The sequence below is a fragment of the Acomys minous genome (genome assembly GCF_964271855.1).
Source record: "Acomys minous genome assembly, chromosome: 14".
NCBI classification, from domain to species: domain Eukaryota; kingdom Metazoa; phylum Chordata; class Mammalia; order Rodentia; family Muridae; genus Acomys; species Acomys minous.
Genome location: NC_140496.1, coordinates 100,213,287 through 100,231,207, shown reverse-complemented (window position 1 = coordinate 100,231,207; position 17,921 = coordinate 100,213,287). Strand labels below are relative to the sequence as shown.

Below are 17,921 nucleotides of genomic sequence, written 5' to 3'. Positions count from 1 at the left end.
AAGCCAGGACTACAGACCCCCCTCCCCGCCCCGTAGAGATTAGCCTCTGAACTGTGTGGTCTAGCATCATTGCTTCACAGGGCAGGAAGGGGAGGAGGTCCGGAGGTGAGGACTGGCAAGGTCACAGACACCTGTGACGGAGCTACACACCTGCTATGCTGTCTGTGGTGTGGAGAGGACAGGACCGAGGGCAAGCTGGCTCCCAGTGTGTTGTGTAGATCTCTATGGCCTCAGAAAATCAACTCCTAATTGTCTAATTAATATTTTAACTGCAATATGAGGTCACTGAGAACAAGAGTACAACTCTGCTACATCCAGTTCAACCCTCACAGCCACCAGTGTAGCTGGCATTCTAACCATGGCCCTGACATGTGGGATCTATTCGTGCTTAATAAAAGGGGGCTATCCTGGGCTAAATGCAAGGGCACAGGACTGAACAGATAATCTGTGAAACAAAAGACTACAGGCAATGTGCTGTGGTCATATATGCTCTCTGGTTACTAAACTGTTATTTATTCTTCAATGCAAACACGAGAGACAGGCAGTATTGACAGGTAGGTCAAGAAACTTCTCTGTGGTTGCATAATTATTTGCTGTCTGTCAATTATTAAGCCCACCTATTCTTGCCTTCATATCCTGAGTTCTACTGAGGTTGACACTTCTTTCTGATTTTAGATCCCTTTTCATGCATACATTAGAGGAAGCCTGCTAAGGAGGTGAATGTGCATGGGTTGACCTTACACATCGCAGGAAGCTCCTAGGCTTTTCCTTGACCTACATAGAGAATAATCCTTCCATGTGCTAAATACCAACAATAGCCTATGTGGCCAGCTCACCTGGTGGGCTAGCTTCAGAAATAATACAGAGGATATTAAGCATACATTGCTAAATGTTGCCCAGTTTTCCTTTAAATTAACGGAATAGGGCTCACTTTGGCAGCACATATACTAAAATTGGAACGATACAGAGAAGATTAGCATGGCCCCTGCCCAAGGATGACACGCAAATTCGTGAAGGGTTCCTTATTTTTGTAAAGTACAGCATAACCATTGCTACAATCCAGGGACCCACAAAAGCTAAATTACAAGGAGGGTCCAAGGCTGCTGAAATCCCACTCAGAAGGGGAAATAAAATAGGCATTGGAGGTGGATGGCTGGAGAGGGGACGGGGAAGGAGCTGGGCTGGGAGTAGGCGTAGGGAGAGCAGGGGAGGCGGGGCTAAGAGAATGAAAATGGGGTGGGGGTTGAGCGCCTCTCTGGGGCTTGCCAGAAACCTGGGATAGAGGATGCCCCAGGAAGTCTATGGAGGTCACCCTAGCTGAGACTTCTAGCAGCAGGGGCTATGGAGCCTAAAGTGGCCACCTCCTGTAGCCAGGCAGGACTCCCAGTGAAGGGATAAGGATACCAACCCACCCACAAAACCAAGCACATTAGATAAGGGACACTCAAGCTGTATTAAAATGGTGGTCACTTAGCTATTAGGGAATTTTATTTGCAGGATCCACAACAATCCCTCTAGTAAGGCATAACAGTGAGTCATTTTGGGGGCAGAAAAGGGAGTCCTCCCATCAGAACAAACAAGAACCAAACTCAATTTGATCGACACAAGCATCTCTGCACCCTGAGCTTCAGACCCCTGGGTGGTTGGCCACACAGGCAGTTTTCTGCGCTTGAACACTGAAGGATGACTTCCTATGTAGCAAAGGAAATGCCACATTTATGAGTGGCTAAGATAGGACAATGTCTACCAAGCTTTCTCCTTAACCCACAACCACATCCCAAGGGAGTCATGTGTAACCATTTCCATCATCTGAAGGCTTCTAGCAATGTGTTAAGTCAAGGTATATTTACCTCATTGGCAGGCTTTCTCTAATGTACACAAGAAAATTAAGAATCAAATATTTTAAAGATGCATTTATTTATTATGTATACAGAGTTTTCCCTGCATGCCAGAAGAGGGCACTGAATCTCAGTGTAAATGATTGTGAGCCACCATGTGGTTCCTGGGAATTGAGTGCAGGACCTGTGGAAGAGCAGCCAGTGCTCTTAACCTCTGAGCCATCTCTCCAGGCCCAAACCTCTTTGCTTGCTTGTTTCTTTCTTCCTTCCTTCCTTTCTTCCTTCCTTCCTTCCTTTCTTTCTTTCTTTCTTCCTTCCCTCCTTCCTTCCTTCCTTTTCTTCTTCTTCTTCTCCTCCTCCTACTCCTTTTTTGTTTTTTGAGACAGAGTTTCGGTGTGTAGCCCTGGCTGTCCTAGACTCACTTTGTATACCAGGCTGTACTCAAATTCACAAAGATTTGCCTGCCTCTGCCTCTGCCTCTGCCTTTCTAGGGCTGGGATAAAAGTCATGTGCAACCATGAATACTATTCTTTTTTTCCAATGTATTCATTTATTGTTTGTTATTTATATAATATTCTGCCACCTGTGAGGCAGCAGGCCAGAAGAGGGCACTAGATTTCATTATAGATGATTATGAGTCACTCTGTGGTTGCTGGGGATTGAACTCAGGATCTTTGGGAGAACAGCCAGTGTTCTTAACCTCTGAGCAAAATCTTTATACTTTTCAATATATTGATAGATTCTCTTTGACAAGTTATAATTAATAAGGTCAGAGAATGCAATGAATACACTTAGGCAATATCTCTTAAAGTCAAATTAATAATCCACTTCTCCATTTACTCTATTCCATATGCTTATAGAAAGAAAATGAACAATGACATCACTGTCTAATACTTGGGGAATGCCTCTCAGTCCTGTCCATCTTTTCTAGCCATTGATACTGACTTTGGCCACATTTCTTTAAGCAATTTTCTGAGAAAACTCAATCAGAAAAACAAACAAACAAACAAGCACAACATAACATAACATTTGTGTCACTGGGAAACTGTTGTGTGGTACATCCCATTTGAGTCCCACAACTTCAGAAGGAAAGTGGTACCCAGCTGCAAGTGCCCCACGTCAGAGGAGTCATCTGCATGGTGAGGCTTGGCTGAGCTCCTATGTAAGAGATTCCAAGTGATGCTAAATCAACCTTGACTGATTCCCTCTGGTGTTGAGCATTCCCTCCTTAAAGGGCGTGGGCATTGAGGGTGGTCACTGTTAAGGCTCAGAAAGCTGAGGAGACATACAGGGCTTAGGAAACTGAAAGTTACAAGATCCACAAAACCCTCTCTGAGGTCATGAAAGCAGAGAACACTTGCTGGGTCAGGTGATCTCTTAGTGGAACAGGGCCTGTGGGATGCAGCTTTTGGAAGTCATCACGAGTGCTGGGCATGCTTTCCACAGGAAGCAGCTGCCTTTGAGTCACCGTAGTTCTGTAAGCAACCCCAGTCAACGCCTGGGTTCACTAAGCTACTGGTGGGTGGAATCGGTTCTTTGGTCTGTCATTGATGCCCTAGCTGGGACAAACACATGTCTGTGCACATCTGCCTAGGAAAAGCCATACAATCACCACCCAGGTCTCAGAAATGAAGAATGTGAATGTTTCAGTGGCAGTGGCTAAATTACCAAGGAACTATCTCCATGTCGGTCCCTAAGAGCAGCCTGGAAGCCAGACAGTGCATGGACCAATAGGACCCAGTGACTAATCTTCTCAGGATCCAGAGAGCAGGGTACACCTGCTCACATATGAGTCCTGTATGGCCAACTCAAGGAAACCAGTAAAACCCCCATCCTGGGAGGGGACTTCCTGTGTTACTAAAGCACCTCGAGATCAGAGTAAGAAACACAGCTAAACAGACTGTGTGATGTCATCCTTTAGCTAAAGCCCATCCCACTCCTTGCACCCCCCCCCTCCCCTCCTGAATTGCTAGGTACTTGAAAACCAAAATGGGTTAGCTTTGGCAACTCTGTGACTGGAAACAGACAGCAAGCGCCTTGGGCTTGTTGGCTAAACAGCAAAACCTTTGAAGTCTTTTTTTTTTTTTTAATTAATTTATTCTTGTTACATCTCAATGGTTATCCCCTCCCTTGTATCCTCCCGTTCTTCCCTCCCTCCCATTTTCCCCTTACTCCCCTCCCCTATGACTGTTCCTGAGGGGGATTACCTCCCCCTCTATATGTTCATAGGGTATCAAGTCTCCTCTTGGTAACCTGCGCTCACTTCCACCCTGGGTGCTTGCTCAGTACAGTCGCAGTTCTCCTGCTGTGGCAGACGGTTCAGGCCCTGAGAAACTAGCTGAGCTCCACGCGTGGTTCAGGCCCAGTATCCCTGGCTGGACTTGGCAGGGGACCCAAAAGGTTGTGGATACCTTGGCCTGACCCAACGATCATTCAGAGACACAGAACGATTGCAGGACCCACAGCAAAGGGGAGCTGAGGATCACTGGCGGTGAGAGCCCAAAACGACAGGGCTAACCTCCCGCCATTCACACAAGTGAAGTATCAGGGCTTCCAGCCTACGGAAATCATGAGAAAACAAGTGAATCTATCACCAGACTCCCTCCACTCAACTCTGGAAGTTACCCAACAAAAACAGAGACGGCAAAATGTCTAAGGGACAGCGTAAAAGCATACGCAAAAAAACCCAAAACAACATGGAGTCTCCAGTTCCCAGCTATCCCAAAGAAAACAATCCGGAGAACTCACATACAATGGAAACACAAGAAAATGACCTCAAATCCTTGGTAATGAGGATGGTAATGGAGGAAGCAATTAAAATTAGAAATCAGATGCAGGAAGAAGCAATGAAGCAGGTGCGAGACATAAAAGAAACACATAGAGTGGAACTGGAAAATTTTCAGGAAAATATAAACAACCAAATGAAAGAAATAAAAAAATCTGTTCAAGATATGAAGATCAAAATGGATGCAATGATAAACACACAGACAGAAGAAAAACGAGAACGTGAGACCTCAGAGAAGAAGGCGAATGACACAGTGCTGAGCTTTTCTAACAGAATCCAAGAGATGGAAGAACGAATCTCAAGTCTAGAAGATACAATCTCAGATCTTGAAGCAACCTTTGAAGTCTTAAAGCACAAACTGCGTGCTCACAGAATAGCACAAGGTGACTTTACAGGGTTAGCTGACAAGTTTTTGTCAAATAATCTCTCAAGAGAAAGGATAAACATTGTTACCTACAATTCACCTTTGAAAAGCACAGCATGCTTTATAAGCAAGAGAGCCGGCCTGGTGGCACACGGTGAGGTTCCAGCCCTCCGCAAGGAGCAGCAGAAGCGTCAGTGGTTATGTGCACTTACTGAAGGATTTTAAAATGTATGAGAGAGATACACAGAAACACTGCTCCTTCCCGTCACCAGGAGCACGCAGTTGCTAGCTCGTCACAGAAGATGACACAGTCCCACTGTGGTCACTACTGTTACCTGTCTCAATGTCACTGTCAATATTCAGGGTCTCATTAGAAGAAAACATGGCCTCTGTCTTGTAATGCTGCTTACAGAATTTCAGGGCAGTTCTATTGTCTTCATTTTCTCCGTAACTGAGGGTTGCCAGAGAGATGTTCCTCAGATGACCATACTGTTAAAAAAAAAAAAAACAACAGTTAAATTATAGTTAAATAAGCCACATCCATACCATATGGAATGCACTTTTATCTAGTTTTATTGCTTATACAATACTTTTTGGGAGCATTGTCCAATTTGACACAGCACAACATCATTTTCTTCAGTCAAACTGGAGCACACTGCCTCATAGAACTCTACGCTGCAGCAATATCCTGAGGGCCACTCCCGACTTCCTCCCAGCTGAGGTCTCACCTACCTCTCAGAACTTATCTCATACTGTGGTCCCTTGGCTCTTTCCCCGTAAAGGTCAGCTAGCCTCCGGGAACCTCCCAGAGCTTGAAGTCATACTTCTACCTCTGGTCTTTTAGTTCCCTCTTCCTGGGACTCCATCTGTGCGTACTGAGTTCCCTCTTGTGAGTCTTGGTCAAACATCATCACTACAATGAGGTGTTCATGGAAAACTGCTAATACCAAAACCTCACTTTGTGCCTCATCATTATAACATTATCAATTATATTTAGTTAAAATAATAAAAGCAAGTAAAAATTCAAAAGTGTAGGAAATTGCAAATGTTCTTCTCGTGCTAGAAAGATCCCCATCTCCTTCTTTGCTTCATTGACTACTTGAGTCATCCACGTGTCATAGGTCACACTTATACAACTAACACTCTCTCATGTTAACACAATTCTGATACTGGCTCTCATCACCAACAGGGCTTCACTTGCCTCCATCTTTGTCGCTATGACTTTTCTAGGAAACATTTACATCACAGGAATACTGCAAACAACTATTAATTGTTTCAAGAACACTGCATACAGGTGGTACAAGACTTTAATCCCAGTACTCAGGAGGTAAAAGTAGATGGATCTCCATGTGTTTGAGGCCAGTACAATCTACATAGCAAGCTCCAGGCCAGCCAGAGATACATAGAGAGACCCTGTCTCAAAAGAATAAAGCAAAACCTCATCAGTTTGGCTAACAATTACAAATTTCAGTCTTACAACAATTTCAAGACCCTGTGACTTCTCCTCCAGTCTATGAATGCTATATTCATTAATCTTAAATTACTGCAACATGGTCTTCACCCAATTCAATCAAGGTCCTTCTACATGAAAGGACCAAGCACCACCAAGAATGGCCAAAGGAATTTTGTCTTTATTGCTGCCAGCAAGAAACTCAGCTGTGCTTAGTAGCATGTCTTGGGTACTCTCTGCCATTACAGAGCCAGCCTTCCACACTATGTCTCTTCACTTATCTAGCTCTCTCTTCTAGACAAGCCAGAATCCAGATATGTTGTATTCACTTTTACATCATCAATGTGTAGTACTTGTCAAATACCAGGAACTCGAATATTTATTGAATTAATGAAAAGGGGAAAAACCCATTACCCCTAAGTGCTTCCATCAGGTCTACCAATCTCACACTCTATCATTGTCATATTCTTCATATTTAGCCAGGATTATTAATGCTATGACATCAAATCTGAAAGCACTACATACTGTCAGATTGGGTTTCAAACCTACACAAAACCTGATTTTATAATCTCTTAACTCTTTGTTCTGAGACAATTTCCCCAACATAGTGGTTCAAAATCAATAAACTAAAAAGACTAAAACCTAAAAAACAACAACAACAACAAAAAACAATTAAATGGACAGTTTCTGCTATTAGTGTCTGAAGAAAAAGGAAAGATCTCAGCTGGTTATGAGAAATTTGCATGAGATAATAGTGTTTGTTAGTTATTAAGACAACACAGTCACGTGTCTATATATGTCATTTAAAACACTTGCCTGCTTTATAGCAAAAAATATGCTCTCATAGGTGTCCTCTTGGGTGTATAGGCTACAGCTGTAGTCATCTTCATCAACTCCAGAAAAGCCTTTCAAAAACAGATGCTTAAAGGCAACAGTGTTATCTTCTTTGAAGGCCACCACCAACTGGTTACCTAGGCCAAACCGAACAAGCTACAAAAGAAAACAGAGATGTAGCTGTTACCATTTACCCAGGAAAGAAAATGACTTCTGATCCTTAACAATTCTCACCTTCAAGCAACTGAAGGAAAATATCCATTCCTTGATTTCCACATTAAGAACAACAATGCCAAAAACAAGAGCCCCAGAAGAGAATCACCTCATTATACTACATCAGCAGTTCTTGGTATAAGACTGCGTCAGGACTCAGAGAACAGTCCAAAGAATGGTGCTTGGGTGTGCCCAGAACCTTGAGCTGAAGAAGCAGCCTTAAGGCCAGGCTTCTCCCATGCTGCCTTCAGAAAGACAGAGCTGTCAGGTGTTCCTCTGTCTCAGCAGGAGAAAAGACGGGTGATAGGCACCACACCCAGGACTTTGCTCCAGGATGCCTGCTCTCCTCCAGGATGTCTGCCCCCTTAAAGATCACTTCCTGCTACGCACAGTGACAATGGCAGCATCAGGAGGCAAAGGCAGAAGGACTGCCATGAGCCCAAGGCCAGCCATGCTATAAAATGGGCCCTGTCTCAACATCCCCCTCCCAAAAGTGACACAAAGTTAAATACCCACTGGGTCTCTTCACCAGGACCAATAGTTCTCTCAGATTACATAAATAAGAAAAACAGCTAGTACCAAAGTTATGAAAGAAATCAGGAACCTGTGCATAATGCTATGCCCCTGCACACACTATCACACAGACATGAGCCCCTTTCATGCCCATTGTGCATATGTGTACATCCCTGCAATGCTTGCCTTCATCTCTACACTGTGTCATACACAGCATACACACACACACACACACACACACACGTGCACACATGCATGTATACCTTCACTCCTTCACTCTGTCACACAGAGGGTACTGTCGTTCAAGGCTACACACATACACACACACACACACACACACACACACACACACACACTCATTTGCAACTGTGGTGAAGGCAAACCTCAGCAAGCCTCCCTCACACACCTTTCCACTTCCCTGAACTAGATGTTTCCTCTGAGTGCTCACCCAGCTAAATCACAGGGGCACCTTGAACTGTTCCTCATTCACGGAATCAGGAAAGTGGACTGGGTGGCCCTAACAGCTGTCGCATCCTGTGCCACTAAGCGTGCTATGCACACAACAATGCACAAATCAAACAGTTCAGCCACTGAGACTAAATGAGATTGGCACAAGGACTTCCGAGTGGTTTATAGTTTTAGTTTTTGTATTTTGTCTGGTTGGGTGTTTTCATGTCTTCCTATGTGTGCATGTTTGTATGCATGTCCACATGTGTGTATGTGCATATGTGTGTGGAGACCTGCAGGTTGACACTGTAAGTCCTCTTGATCATTCTCCACCTTATATGTTGGAGCAGAGTCTCTCACATGAACCCAGAGCTTGCCAGTTTGGCTGTTCTAGCTAGCCAGCTTGATCTGAGGAAGCCTCGTCTCTTCCTCCCATACAGGCAGGATGCTGTGCCTTCCCACCTTTACATGGGTGCTTAGAATCTGAACACTAATCTTCACAGCTACACAAGGGCACTTTACCCACTAATCCATTTTCACAGCCTATATTTAACCTTTTTTAAAATTTTTATTTATTATTTTTTTTTATTTTGGTAACCCACTGAATCCAGTTAGTGCTGAATGTAGGGATGCATTCTGTTTGTTTTTTACAAACCACGTTTTCAGCAACTGCTATGGGCCAAGCCTCACACTAACAGCTTCATTTGCATTATCCTGACCACTCCTACACCCAGCCCCGGTCACCATATCACTGCCGCAGCCCACATGTTACACAGCCACAGCCAGTAACTGGATTAGCCTTTGTGAAATTGCCCCAGCCACCTAGCTAGAATGGAAGGAAGCCAGGCTTAGCACCTAAGCTTTTTAGTATGCCACACAAACAATGCCTTTCTACTGAAAACTTTAAACAGTCTATGAGAAACTTCTAGAAATGGACTTTTAGTGCTAACATTCCAGAATTACAAAAGCAACCATTGCTTGAGAGTGTATACAGAGGTCACTTAATGTCACCATGTCATGTTCCTCAAATACCAATGACTGAGCAAATTCTAGAAACACAGCTATTCTAAGAAAAACATAAGACAAGATACCCTTAGTCTGTGCCAACCTGTGCTGAAAAATCAAGCAACCTAAAGCCAAATTCTCCTGTCATGTGATGTCTGTCAGTAAAGCTCAGGTTGGTATTTGGAAGCCAAAAAAGTAAACCAAGGAACCCCTCCCCCCCCCACACACACACAGCTTGAGCTGTAGCCCCTCAAATGACACTCTTCTATCGTTGTGAGCAGAACCATTCTCCTCCAAGCTGGGATAGAGTGAAAGTGAGATCATGCATGGCACAGAGTACTGGACCCCGTGAGGACAAGGTTTACCTATTTTTTTTTCCATAGCACCATAGAATAAGAAAGGGACTGGATACTCAGTTGTCACCATCAAATATAGTCGAGTGAGGAACGTACACGTGTCATGTGCAACCTAAAGTCAGGCCATATATTCAGGCAGGAATATCTAGAAAGTGTCTGAGGGTCTGAACACAGGTCCACCTGACACTAAGGCCTGTTTATCCTCTCAACTGCTTGGCCACACTTGGACAAATCTGCCAGCTGTACTCTAGACGCAGGAAAGTTAGCCGCCCCGCCTTCCCTCCCTCATGGTGAAAGAGAAGGAACACAAAGTGTCTGGACAGGAAATGGACAAACTGATCGAGAAAGGGGCATACAATTTGTTGGTATTTAAAGCCACTTATTTAAACTTAAAGCCATCAACACGACTCTGAGATGAAGAAGTGGTGACATTGTGAACTCTGCCTAGAACCACTCCATCTGGGATGAAGAACAGGAAAAGTTTCCAATTCTCTTGTTCCTAGAACAAACCAATGTCTTCATACCCAGACCAGCATCACCAGGAAAGGGATGAAATTGCCAAAACTTCCCTACAGAGAAACAGTCCTGAGGGAGAAATGGCATAATAGCTTCTGGCCTTGACAGAGCCAATCTTGCCTATGTGGCAGGAGCGAGGGAGGATGGTGTTGACTAAGTGACTTTATTTTCCCAAGTAAATGACAGCAAGAAGATACACCCCCATGCCACAAACTCAAGATTTGCTGTCAACAAGATACAAAACACACACACACACACACACACACACACACACTAAACGTAGTCTGGCAAAGCCTGGGAACTGAAGCACTCATATGAAGTCAGTGTAGGAGAAAAAACACTTCACGCAGTACAAGGAAGATGGCGCTCTGATTGGTGCTCTGGAAGGAATGCAGGTGCCTTGCCTGATCATAAATCACTGTAGAACACAGCATTGGCTTTTTTTTTCCTCCTAAAAAGTTTTTTTTTTTTTAACTCTGAAATCCTGCCTAAATGCCTCTCATCTCGGCAGACTCATTGGAATAGGAACCCTCCCTGCCTGTGAATCTGGAAGACAGGATCTCTATCCAGAAGAAGACAGGCAGTGAGAACAAGAGCACAGGCTCTGGAGACCAGCAGGGCACCAAGGCAAGGGCTGTAAGCAAATTATTTAACCCTTTTGTCCTAGTTTCTTCATCCACGAAAAGGAGGTCCTAACTGAACCCATTTCACAGGGTTGCAGAGAGGATAAACTGTGTTAGCACACATTAAAAACCTCCTCATGTCTGGTAGTGGCCAACACTAACCTGTGAGGTATCAGCAGCGGTGTAAGATACCTGCAGTGGGTCTCCAACTCAGTGCCCTGCAAACCAGATGTTTCTTTTGTGTTTTAAGTTGGAGATAAGAGTGCTCAGAAGGAGGGCTCAGTGGCTAAGAGCACTTGCCTCTTTTGCAGAGGGCCAGAGTTTGGTTGACAGCACCCACTCTTGGCCAACTCACAACCAGGTTTTAACTCCAGCTCTAAGAGAGCTGATGCCCCCTCTGGCCTATGCAGGTACTGCACTCACATGTGATGCTCACGGACACTTCAATAAAAATTAAAACAAATCCACATCTGTGCCAGAGGAAAAATGGTGAGGATGGGGAAAGTATGAGTTGGGAATATTTTAAACAGGAAAGTCAATGGGATATAGTAGTACTGGGACTAAGAAAGTTAAGTGTATTAGATTCATCCTTTTTACTACATCCCTGAGTATTGGCCTTGCTACTTCTGAAGTGACTGCTTTTCCTTCTTTCTTTCTTTTTAAAATTACTCTTAATTTGTTTTGTTATATTAATGCATATGAGTGTTTTGCCTGAATGTATTTCTGGGCACCACATGCATGTCTCCTGCCTACAGAATGCAAAAAAAAGAGAAACACATCAGATTCCCCAGGTCCTGGATTATAGATAGCTGTGAGCCATCATGTGTGCCCTCAGAATCGAACTCGGGTCTCTGGAAGAGCAACCCTTGCTCTGGGTCTCTGAGCCATCTCTCCAGCCCCGTGACTTGCTTTCCTTAAAGCTGGATGTGCTGGGATAGCACATCACACAACTCAAAGACCCCTTCTGAGCTCAGAGTAAAACAACAACTGCGCTGACTGTGGAAGGCTTCTCCTATCCAGAGGAGGGGCCTTCTCCAAATTCTTCATATTACGTTCAAGAAAACTATCCTTACACTTTTGGATCAATGGTACCACTAGATTACGTACCAGTAGATCCAAAGACCCCAAATCAGTACTGTATTTCTTTTCACATATGTGTTTTAAATGTCATCACCTACAGAGCAGTGAGTTTGATGCCACAGCTCAACAGCTAGAAGGCAACTCTAGTGGCCATTTCTACTCTGGTGGTAAAGTGGTCTGCAGTATGACCTTAGATCAAGGTCCAAATGTAATCCTTAGACATTCCTGATAGCGTCCCGTAGCTAGCACTTACTTGCGGCACGTTGCTACTTACTGATGCAAGAAAAAATTAGCATTTTCTATGGCTGAAGACTTTCAAAAATGTATTAAATGAGGCATGATGATTTTTGAGAATACCTTGATAGCCTATGCACCTCACGTGGATTAGGGGATGAGGAAATTTAGAAACTCATTTCTGCATGGATCTTCTTCTATCTGGTTTTTATTGCTCCTGTGGAAGAGACGCTGCCTCGTGATCTCTTATCAAAAAACCAGGTCACCTGAACTGAACTTCAGCCTTCCCTTTGGCCTCTGGAAGCGGATTGATTTTAGTTTCATGAACTTCAATGTGAGTCCTGCAGACCAACAAGCAAGTACAGGACACTTGGAAGTGATTGGACCTCAGAGGAAGGAAGGAGTGATTGTGTGAGTTACCTGTGTGGTTACCATGACGATCTTCAGTATCTGCAAGCCCAGTTTCCATGGGATCTGGCGTCTGGCTCGGTATTTCTCACAGGGGCTCATGAAGTAGAACTTCAGGTCTTCCCTCAGCCCCTCCTCCTTCACCTCAGAATCAAGAGACGCCATCGCACTTCTGCCACAGAAGACAGTTTTTAAACACCCCGGAACAGCTTGTTTCTCACAGCACTCCAGCCCGGCACTTCCTCTCCACGTACTTCTCCTGGTTCCACAGACACAGAACTCTCAGAGACCAGAGACCTTATCATCCCTAGAAATCCAAAAGAGGGTCCCACTCCTTTGTCACCTGCCTTTGCATATAACCACTCAGCTCACTCAAAATGCCTGTTAGCAGAATTAAGCGTTTAGTCTGAATTAAAAGTTTCCTACATCTTAATATACGATGTCTCCTTTACTAAGCATTAGAAGAAAAGTGTGTGAGTGAAAGGATGACCATGAGAGCGTGGAAATGCGAGAGTTTCTCTGTGTGTGAGTGTGTTATACCAATAAAAACAAGATAGGAAGCTATTCAGGCAGGCTGGGCTTGAAATGCCTGACACGTGATACTGGTCAACACAATTCAGTTGTTAAGGAATTGAAGAACCTTTGTTCTGTAACTCTGAGAAGCCTTATGTGCCCTGCATTAATGACCCAATACCAATGATTATAAGAGTTCAAAACAGAAAGTTGTGGGAATGGATATGATTGTGATACATTGTATAGATGCACAAAATTGCCAATGAATAAATACTTAATTCAAAGATTTTTAACCAGCTTGAGAAAATTAGAATAGCAGTGCTATGTTCATGTCCAGCCAGAGTTTTGTCAACTTGGCTTGTCAACTCCAGACTCCTGGAGCTGGGGACATGTGATTCACTAAGGCCAGAGACAACCAATGAGATGTGGCCAAATAACCGTGACCATTACTGATGAGACACGCATTTTTTTTTTTTTAAAAAAAGTCAAGTCTCCAAAGTGAGGGATGCAAAGCATGCTGGGAGTACAGAAATTATTAATGCTTCTGTTTTATAGCCCCTAAAAACTGAAAATGTGAATTTTATTAATAGTTAATGTAGCATAGAGTATGCATAATACAAAATTAATCTAAACTATACCCATAGTATAACAGTGTAATGTGTAGCTCTAACAGTAGCATGTAAGCAATGTGACTATGTAAGCAGTGGGACTGTTGTGAAGAACTTCTACCGTTAGGACAGAGTCAGCAAGGTCAGAGACCATAGACCAAGAGCGTGCTGTGCAAGAGCATTTGGCCTTCCTAGAGGAACTCTCACCACCTAAAGGAGGGCTCCCAGAGGCTGGAGCTAGGCCGGAAAGTCAAGAAGCCAGAAACCAGTCTAACAACGATGCAAGTCGCTGGCTCCAACTGTTTCTGAATTTGTCCACCTCAGGCTTAAGTCTTGGAGACCTAAATCTGTTTGAGTTGAGGGGTGTCTTAACGAGTAAGCACTGCTGGGCAGGAAGATTGTTCGTGTTATGAATTTATTGGGAAGCGTTTGGAATTGAGGGCTATTCCTGGTAACCTTCCTTTAGAGAGTATTTAACCAACATCCCAAGTGTCTTTTGACCTGTTTTATCTACCTTGCCTAACAACTTTAAAAGAAACTCGGGATGGCATGACTGGGCAGAACATGAGCACCATGATGTATGTGGGAAATGAAAGGACATTTGTTTGTTTATTTGTTTGTTTGTTTATTATGTATGCAGTGTTCTGCCTGCATGTACTCCTGCAAGCCAGAAGAGGCATCAGATCACATTATAGGTGGTTGTGAGCCACCTTGTGGTTGCTGGGAATTGAACTCAGGACCTCTGGGAAAGCAGCTAGTGCTCTTAACCTCTGAGCCATCTCTCCAGCCCATGAGTGGACAATTTAATGGAGCCTGCTTTCTCCTTCCACTATTGTGTCAGACTGAACCAGGCTTCCACAGCAGTTGCCTTTACCTACTAAGCCATCTTGCTGGTCCTAGTTTTCTGCTTCTGGTTTGATTTTCTTTTTTCCTTCCTTTCTTTCTTTCTTCTTTCTTCATCTTATTACTAACATTGGTACACTAGGTTAGCTAGAACCTACCTGCCAGAAATGAAGAAGGAAGGAGAAAAGAAATGGAGAAGAAGAGGAGGAGGAGGGAAGGAAAAAAGGAGAGAGAGATGGGGTGAGGGGAGGGGAAGAAAAGTGAAGGGAGAAAAGATGAGAGGGAGAGAGAGAGATGGAGAAAACACTCCCTATATGAAACCCACACTGCTTGAAGGTGGACAGGGAAGTGCCGGGAAAGACCTGACGGTCTAACAGCAGAGAGCTCCTAGGGCAGTCTCACCAGATGTCTAGAGTTGCTGCCAATGGCCACTCATACACTCTGGGACTTTCTGGATGGTTTTATGAAAGGGGATCAAGGAACTAGGGATCATGCCAGGTCCCACCATGAGCTGACAGCAGATTCTCCTCTCACAGAGTTGTGTGCCCCAACGCATTTCCCTCTCAGGAAGTAGGCTGAGAAACCACTCCTAAGGCTACCCAGCAGACCAGACTAACTCCATGTCCTATTTCCAAAGAAAGAGGAAATGAAAAAGCAAGCCCAGGCCCAGACATGCTAGCCATAAACCAGGTAACTGGACACAGACACAGATAACTAGGGTACTTCAAAGTGTGGGGTTGCTTGAGTCTGGGGGTCCAAGTGGAGCTGCCCTTTGTGCCCTGGGCTGTGCAGAAGAGGAACCTCCAGGGCCTTGGGGCAATCTAAGGTGTAACTTGTAAGATATATGACCAGCACCAATAGCAATCAAGTAACAAAGTAGCTTAGAATGCAGCAGAAACAGAGCATGCACCACTGTGTGCATTAGGACACATTAGCTTTGTTGAGGCTGGAGAGATGGCTCAGTGGTTAAGAACACTGACTGCTCTTCCAGAGAGCCCAGGCTCGATTTCAAGCATCTGTATGGTGCTAGCAACTGCCTATCTTCAGCCCTGGGGAATCCAATACCTTTTCCCAGCCACTGCAGGTACTGCACACACATGGTGCACAGAATTACAGCAGGCAAAACACCCATACACACAAAACTGAAGTGGAAAGAAAAAGAAAGCAGCCTTGTTTGCCATACAGCATGGGTAAAATAATTATAAGGTTAACTTCAATAAACAAAATAACTTTTAAAAATGAGAAATCAGTACTAAATGAGTCTCGTGTCTTTATTCACAGCACGCCACAGGCTGAGGCAAGAGGATTTTAAGAACTTCTAGGCCAACCTGAGCTACATAGTGAGTTCCAGGCCAGGTTAACACTAGGCGTCTCCCTCACAATGTTGTTGTTCTTGACGATGATGATGATGATGAGGAGGAGGAGGAGGAGGAGGAGGACGACGACGACGACAACGACAATGATGACAACTATGATGACAATGAAAATGAAGATGGTGATCATGAAAGACTTCTCTCACTGAACCTGGATCTCAGCTTCTTTGTTTCTGTTTCTGCCTCCCCCACACTAGGATCCTAGGCAGGAGCCACCACACCTTGGCTTTTGTCATTTTTTTTTTTTTACACAGATTCTAAGGAAGGAAGTCAGGTCCTTACACTTATATAACAAGCACTTTGCTGACTGAGTCATATTCCTAGGCCCTAAACATTTAAAAGATCACTAAATAACACTGTTGAAGATCAAATTACCAAAGGTGGCGGGAAAGACAGCATCCATACACATCAAAATAAGATATAGAGTAGAAATGGAAGCTCAGTCAGACTATGGGTTGAACAAATGCTAGAGAATATGGATGAAGAAGTGTGAGGCTGGTCCAGCAGTGGGAAGAAGGAAGCAGGTCACAGCTATGCTGTCCAGTAAGAAAGTCCATCCTTCTGTAAGTAATTGAGACCATGTGATGGTTGGGCTTAGGGTTACTGTATAACTAAGGGCAATTCTAGCCTTATCAAACTAAGTATGTGGAAGCCTGAAAAGTTATTACCAATGATACGTAGTCATATTAAGGTCATAACCACAAGTTTCACCATAGTGCTAAGACAAAGGCTCTGGCCTTTGCTTCTGAAAACACATATGCCAAGTACCCTGATGGCATCTTGCTGGCAAAGATGCAGCCACTCTAAGCTGCTATTGTGCTGAACTTCCACTTGGGCGACCCTTACTCTGCAGGGCAGAAGTGACAGGATGATTTCACAACTGACCTGCTTGAGAGGTGGCCTGTTGGTAACTCTCCATGCTACCAAGGGTAGCCTGAGCCTGAGACTGGTGCCAATACAAAAATCTAATTTCTTCCTGAGACCACCATCTGTCTTTCCTTCCTGATACCAGTGTTAGTATTTCTTAAGGACCAACTGTCTATAGAATGATCAGGAATGGAGAACAAACGTTAGGTTCTAACGCGACTTCATTGAGAAAACATGACATCTTGGCAAAATACCTAATGCATAATAAATTCAGGAGATGTCTATGCTCTCGTGTAATCAAAACGAGAACAGAAGAAGAAACCACAGGCCACAGGTTTCAGAATCACCAAAGAGAGACACCTCTGAGCATGTCTGTGAGGCCTTTATTGAGGTGGGAAGACCCACCCTAAATATGGGTGTCACTGTTCCCTGGGCTGAAGTCCTAGTCTCAATAAGACATGGAAGGTGACCTGAGCACCAGCGCTCATCTCTCCGCTTTCTGACTGTGGGTGCCACACACTCCTGCTGCCTTGAAGCCCTGCCATGCCGGGACGCACTGTCACTCTTGTCAGGAGTTTTGCCACAGTGAGGGAGTACAAAACCCACACAACTGGTCCCCTTTCGCCTTGCTCTGTGAAACTTCTTAGAGTAAACAGCCTGCAAGGTCTTCCACACAACGCTTCTGGGCTTGGTGGCTAAGCAGCAATCGACAGCTGACAGAAGTCTTTCTGGCACAGGCCTTCTCGCAACTTCTGAAACATTTCATTTCTTTGGCTTCCTTCCCACCTCAGCCGCCCTTGCCCCCCCCTTCTACCCCCACCCCCCACCCCAGTCTCCTTGCTGCTCTTCTTCTCTCTGACCTGTAAATGCCAGCGTTCTTCTCTTATGTATCCTCTGTTGTGGAAGAGCTTATCCAATCGTGTGTCTTCAACACTATGCATTTGATGAGGCTATCTGTCCCGCCCCCCCCCACTGTCTCTCCTCCCCGCACCCACCACCTCAGGTTCTCTTATTTACTCCTTTCGGGGGGGGGGGGGGAACTCCACCCACA

General features: G+C 44.5%; 1 protein-coding gene across 4 annotated transcripts in view; it reads right to left on the bottom strand.

Moving 5' to 3' along the window:
• The window catches only part of MCOLN2 (mucolipin TRP cation channel 2), a 44,830-nt gene that overhangs the window by 20,822 nt on the left and 6,087 nt on the right, over positions 1-17,921 (bottom strand). For all 4 annotated transcript variants that reach the window (XR_014774318.1, XM_084756260.1, XM_084756259.1 and 1 more), the window contains exons 2-4: positions 12,679-12,838; positions 7,254-7,427; positions 5,323-5,476 (exon numbers count right to left, since the gene is read on the bottom strand). Coding sequence is in view for 3 of the 4 variants with exons in the window: in XM_084756260.1 (XP_084612386.1) it covers positions 5,323-5,476; positions 7,254-7,427; positions 12,679-12,838 (488 nt within the window). In the remaining variant the exon portion in view is untranslated. The remainder of the gene's footprint in view (positions 1-5,322; positions 5,477-7,253; positions 7,428-12,678; positions 12,839-17,921) is intronic.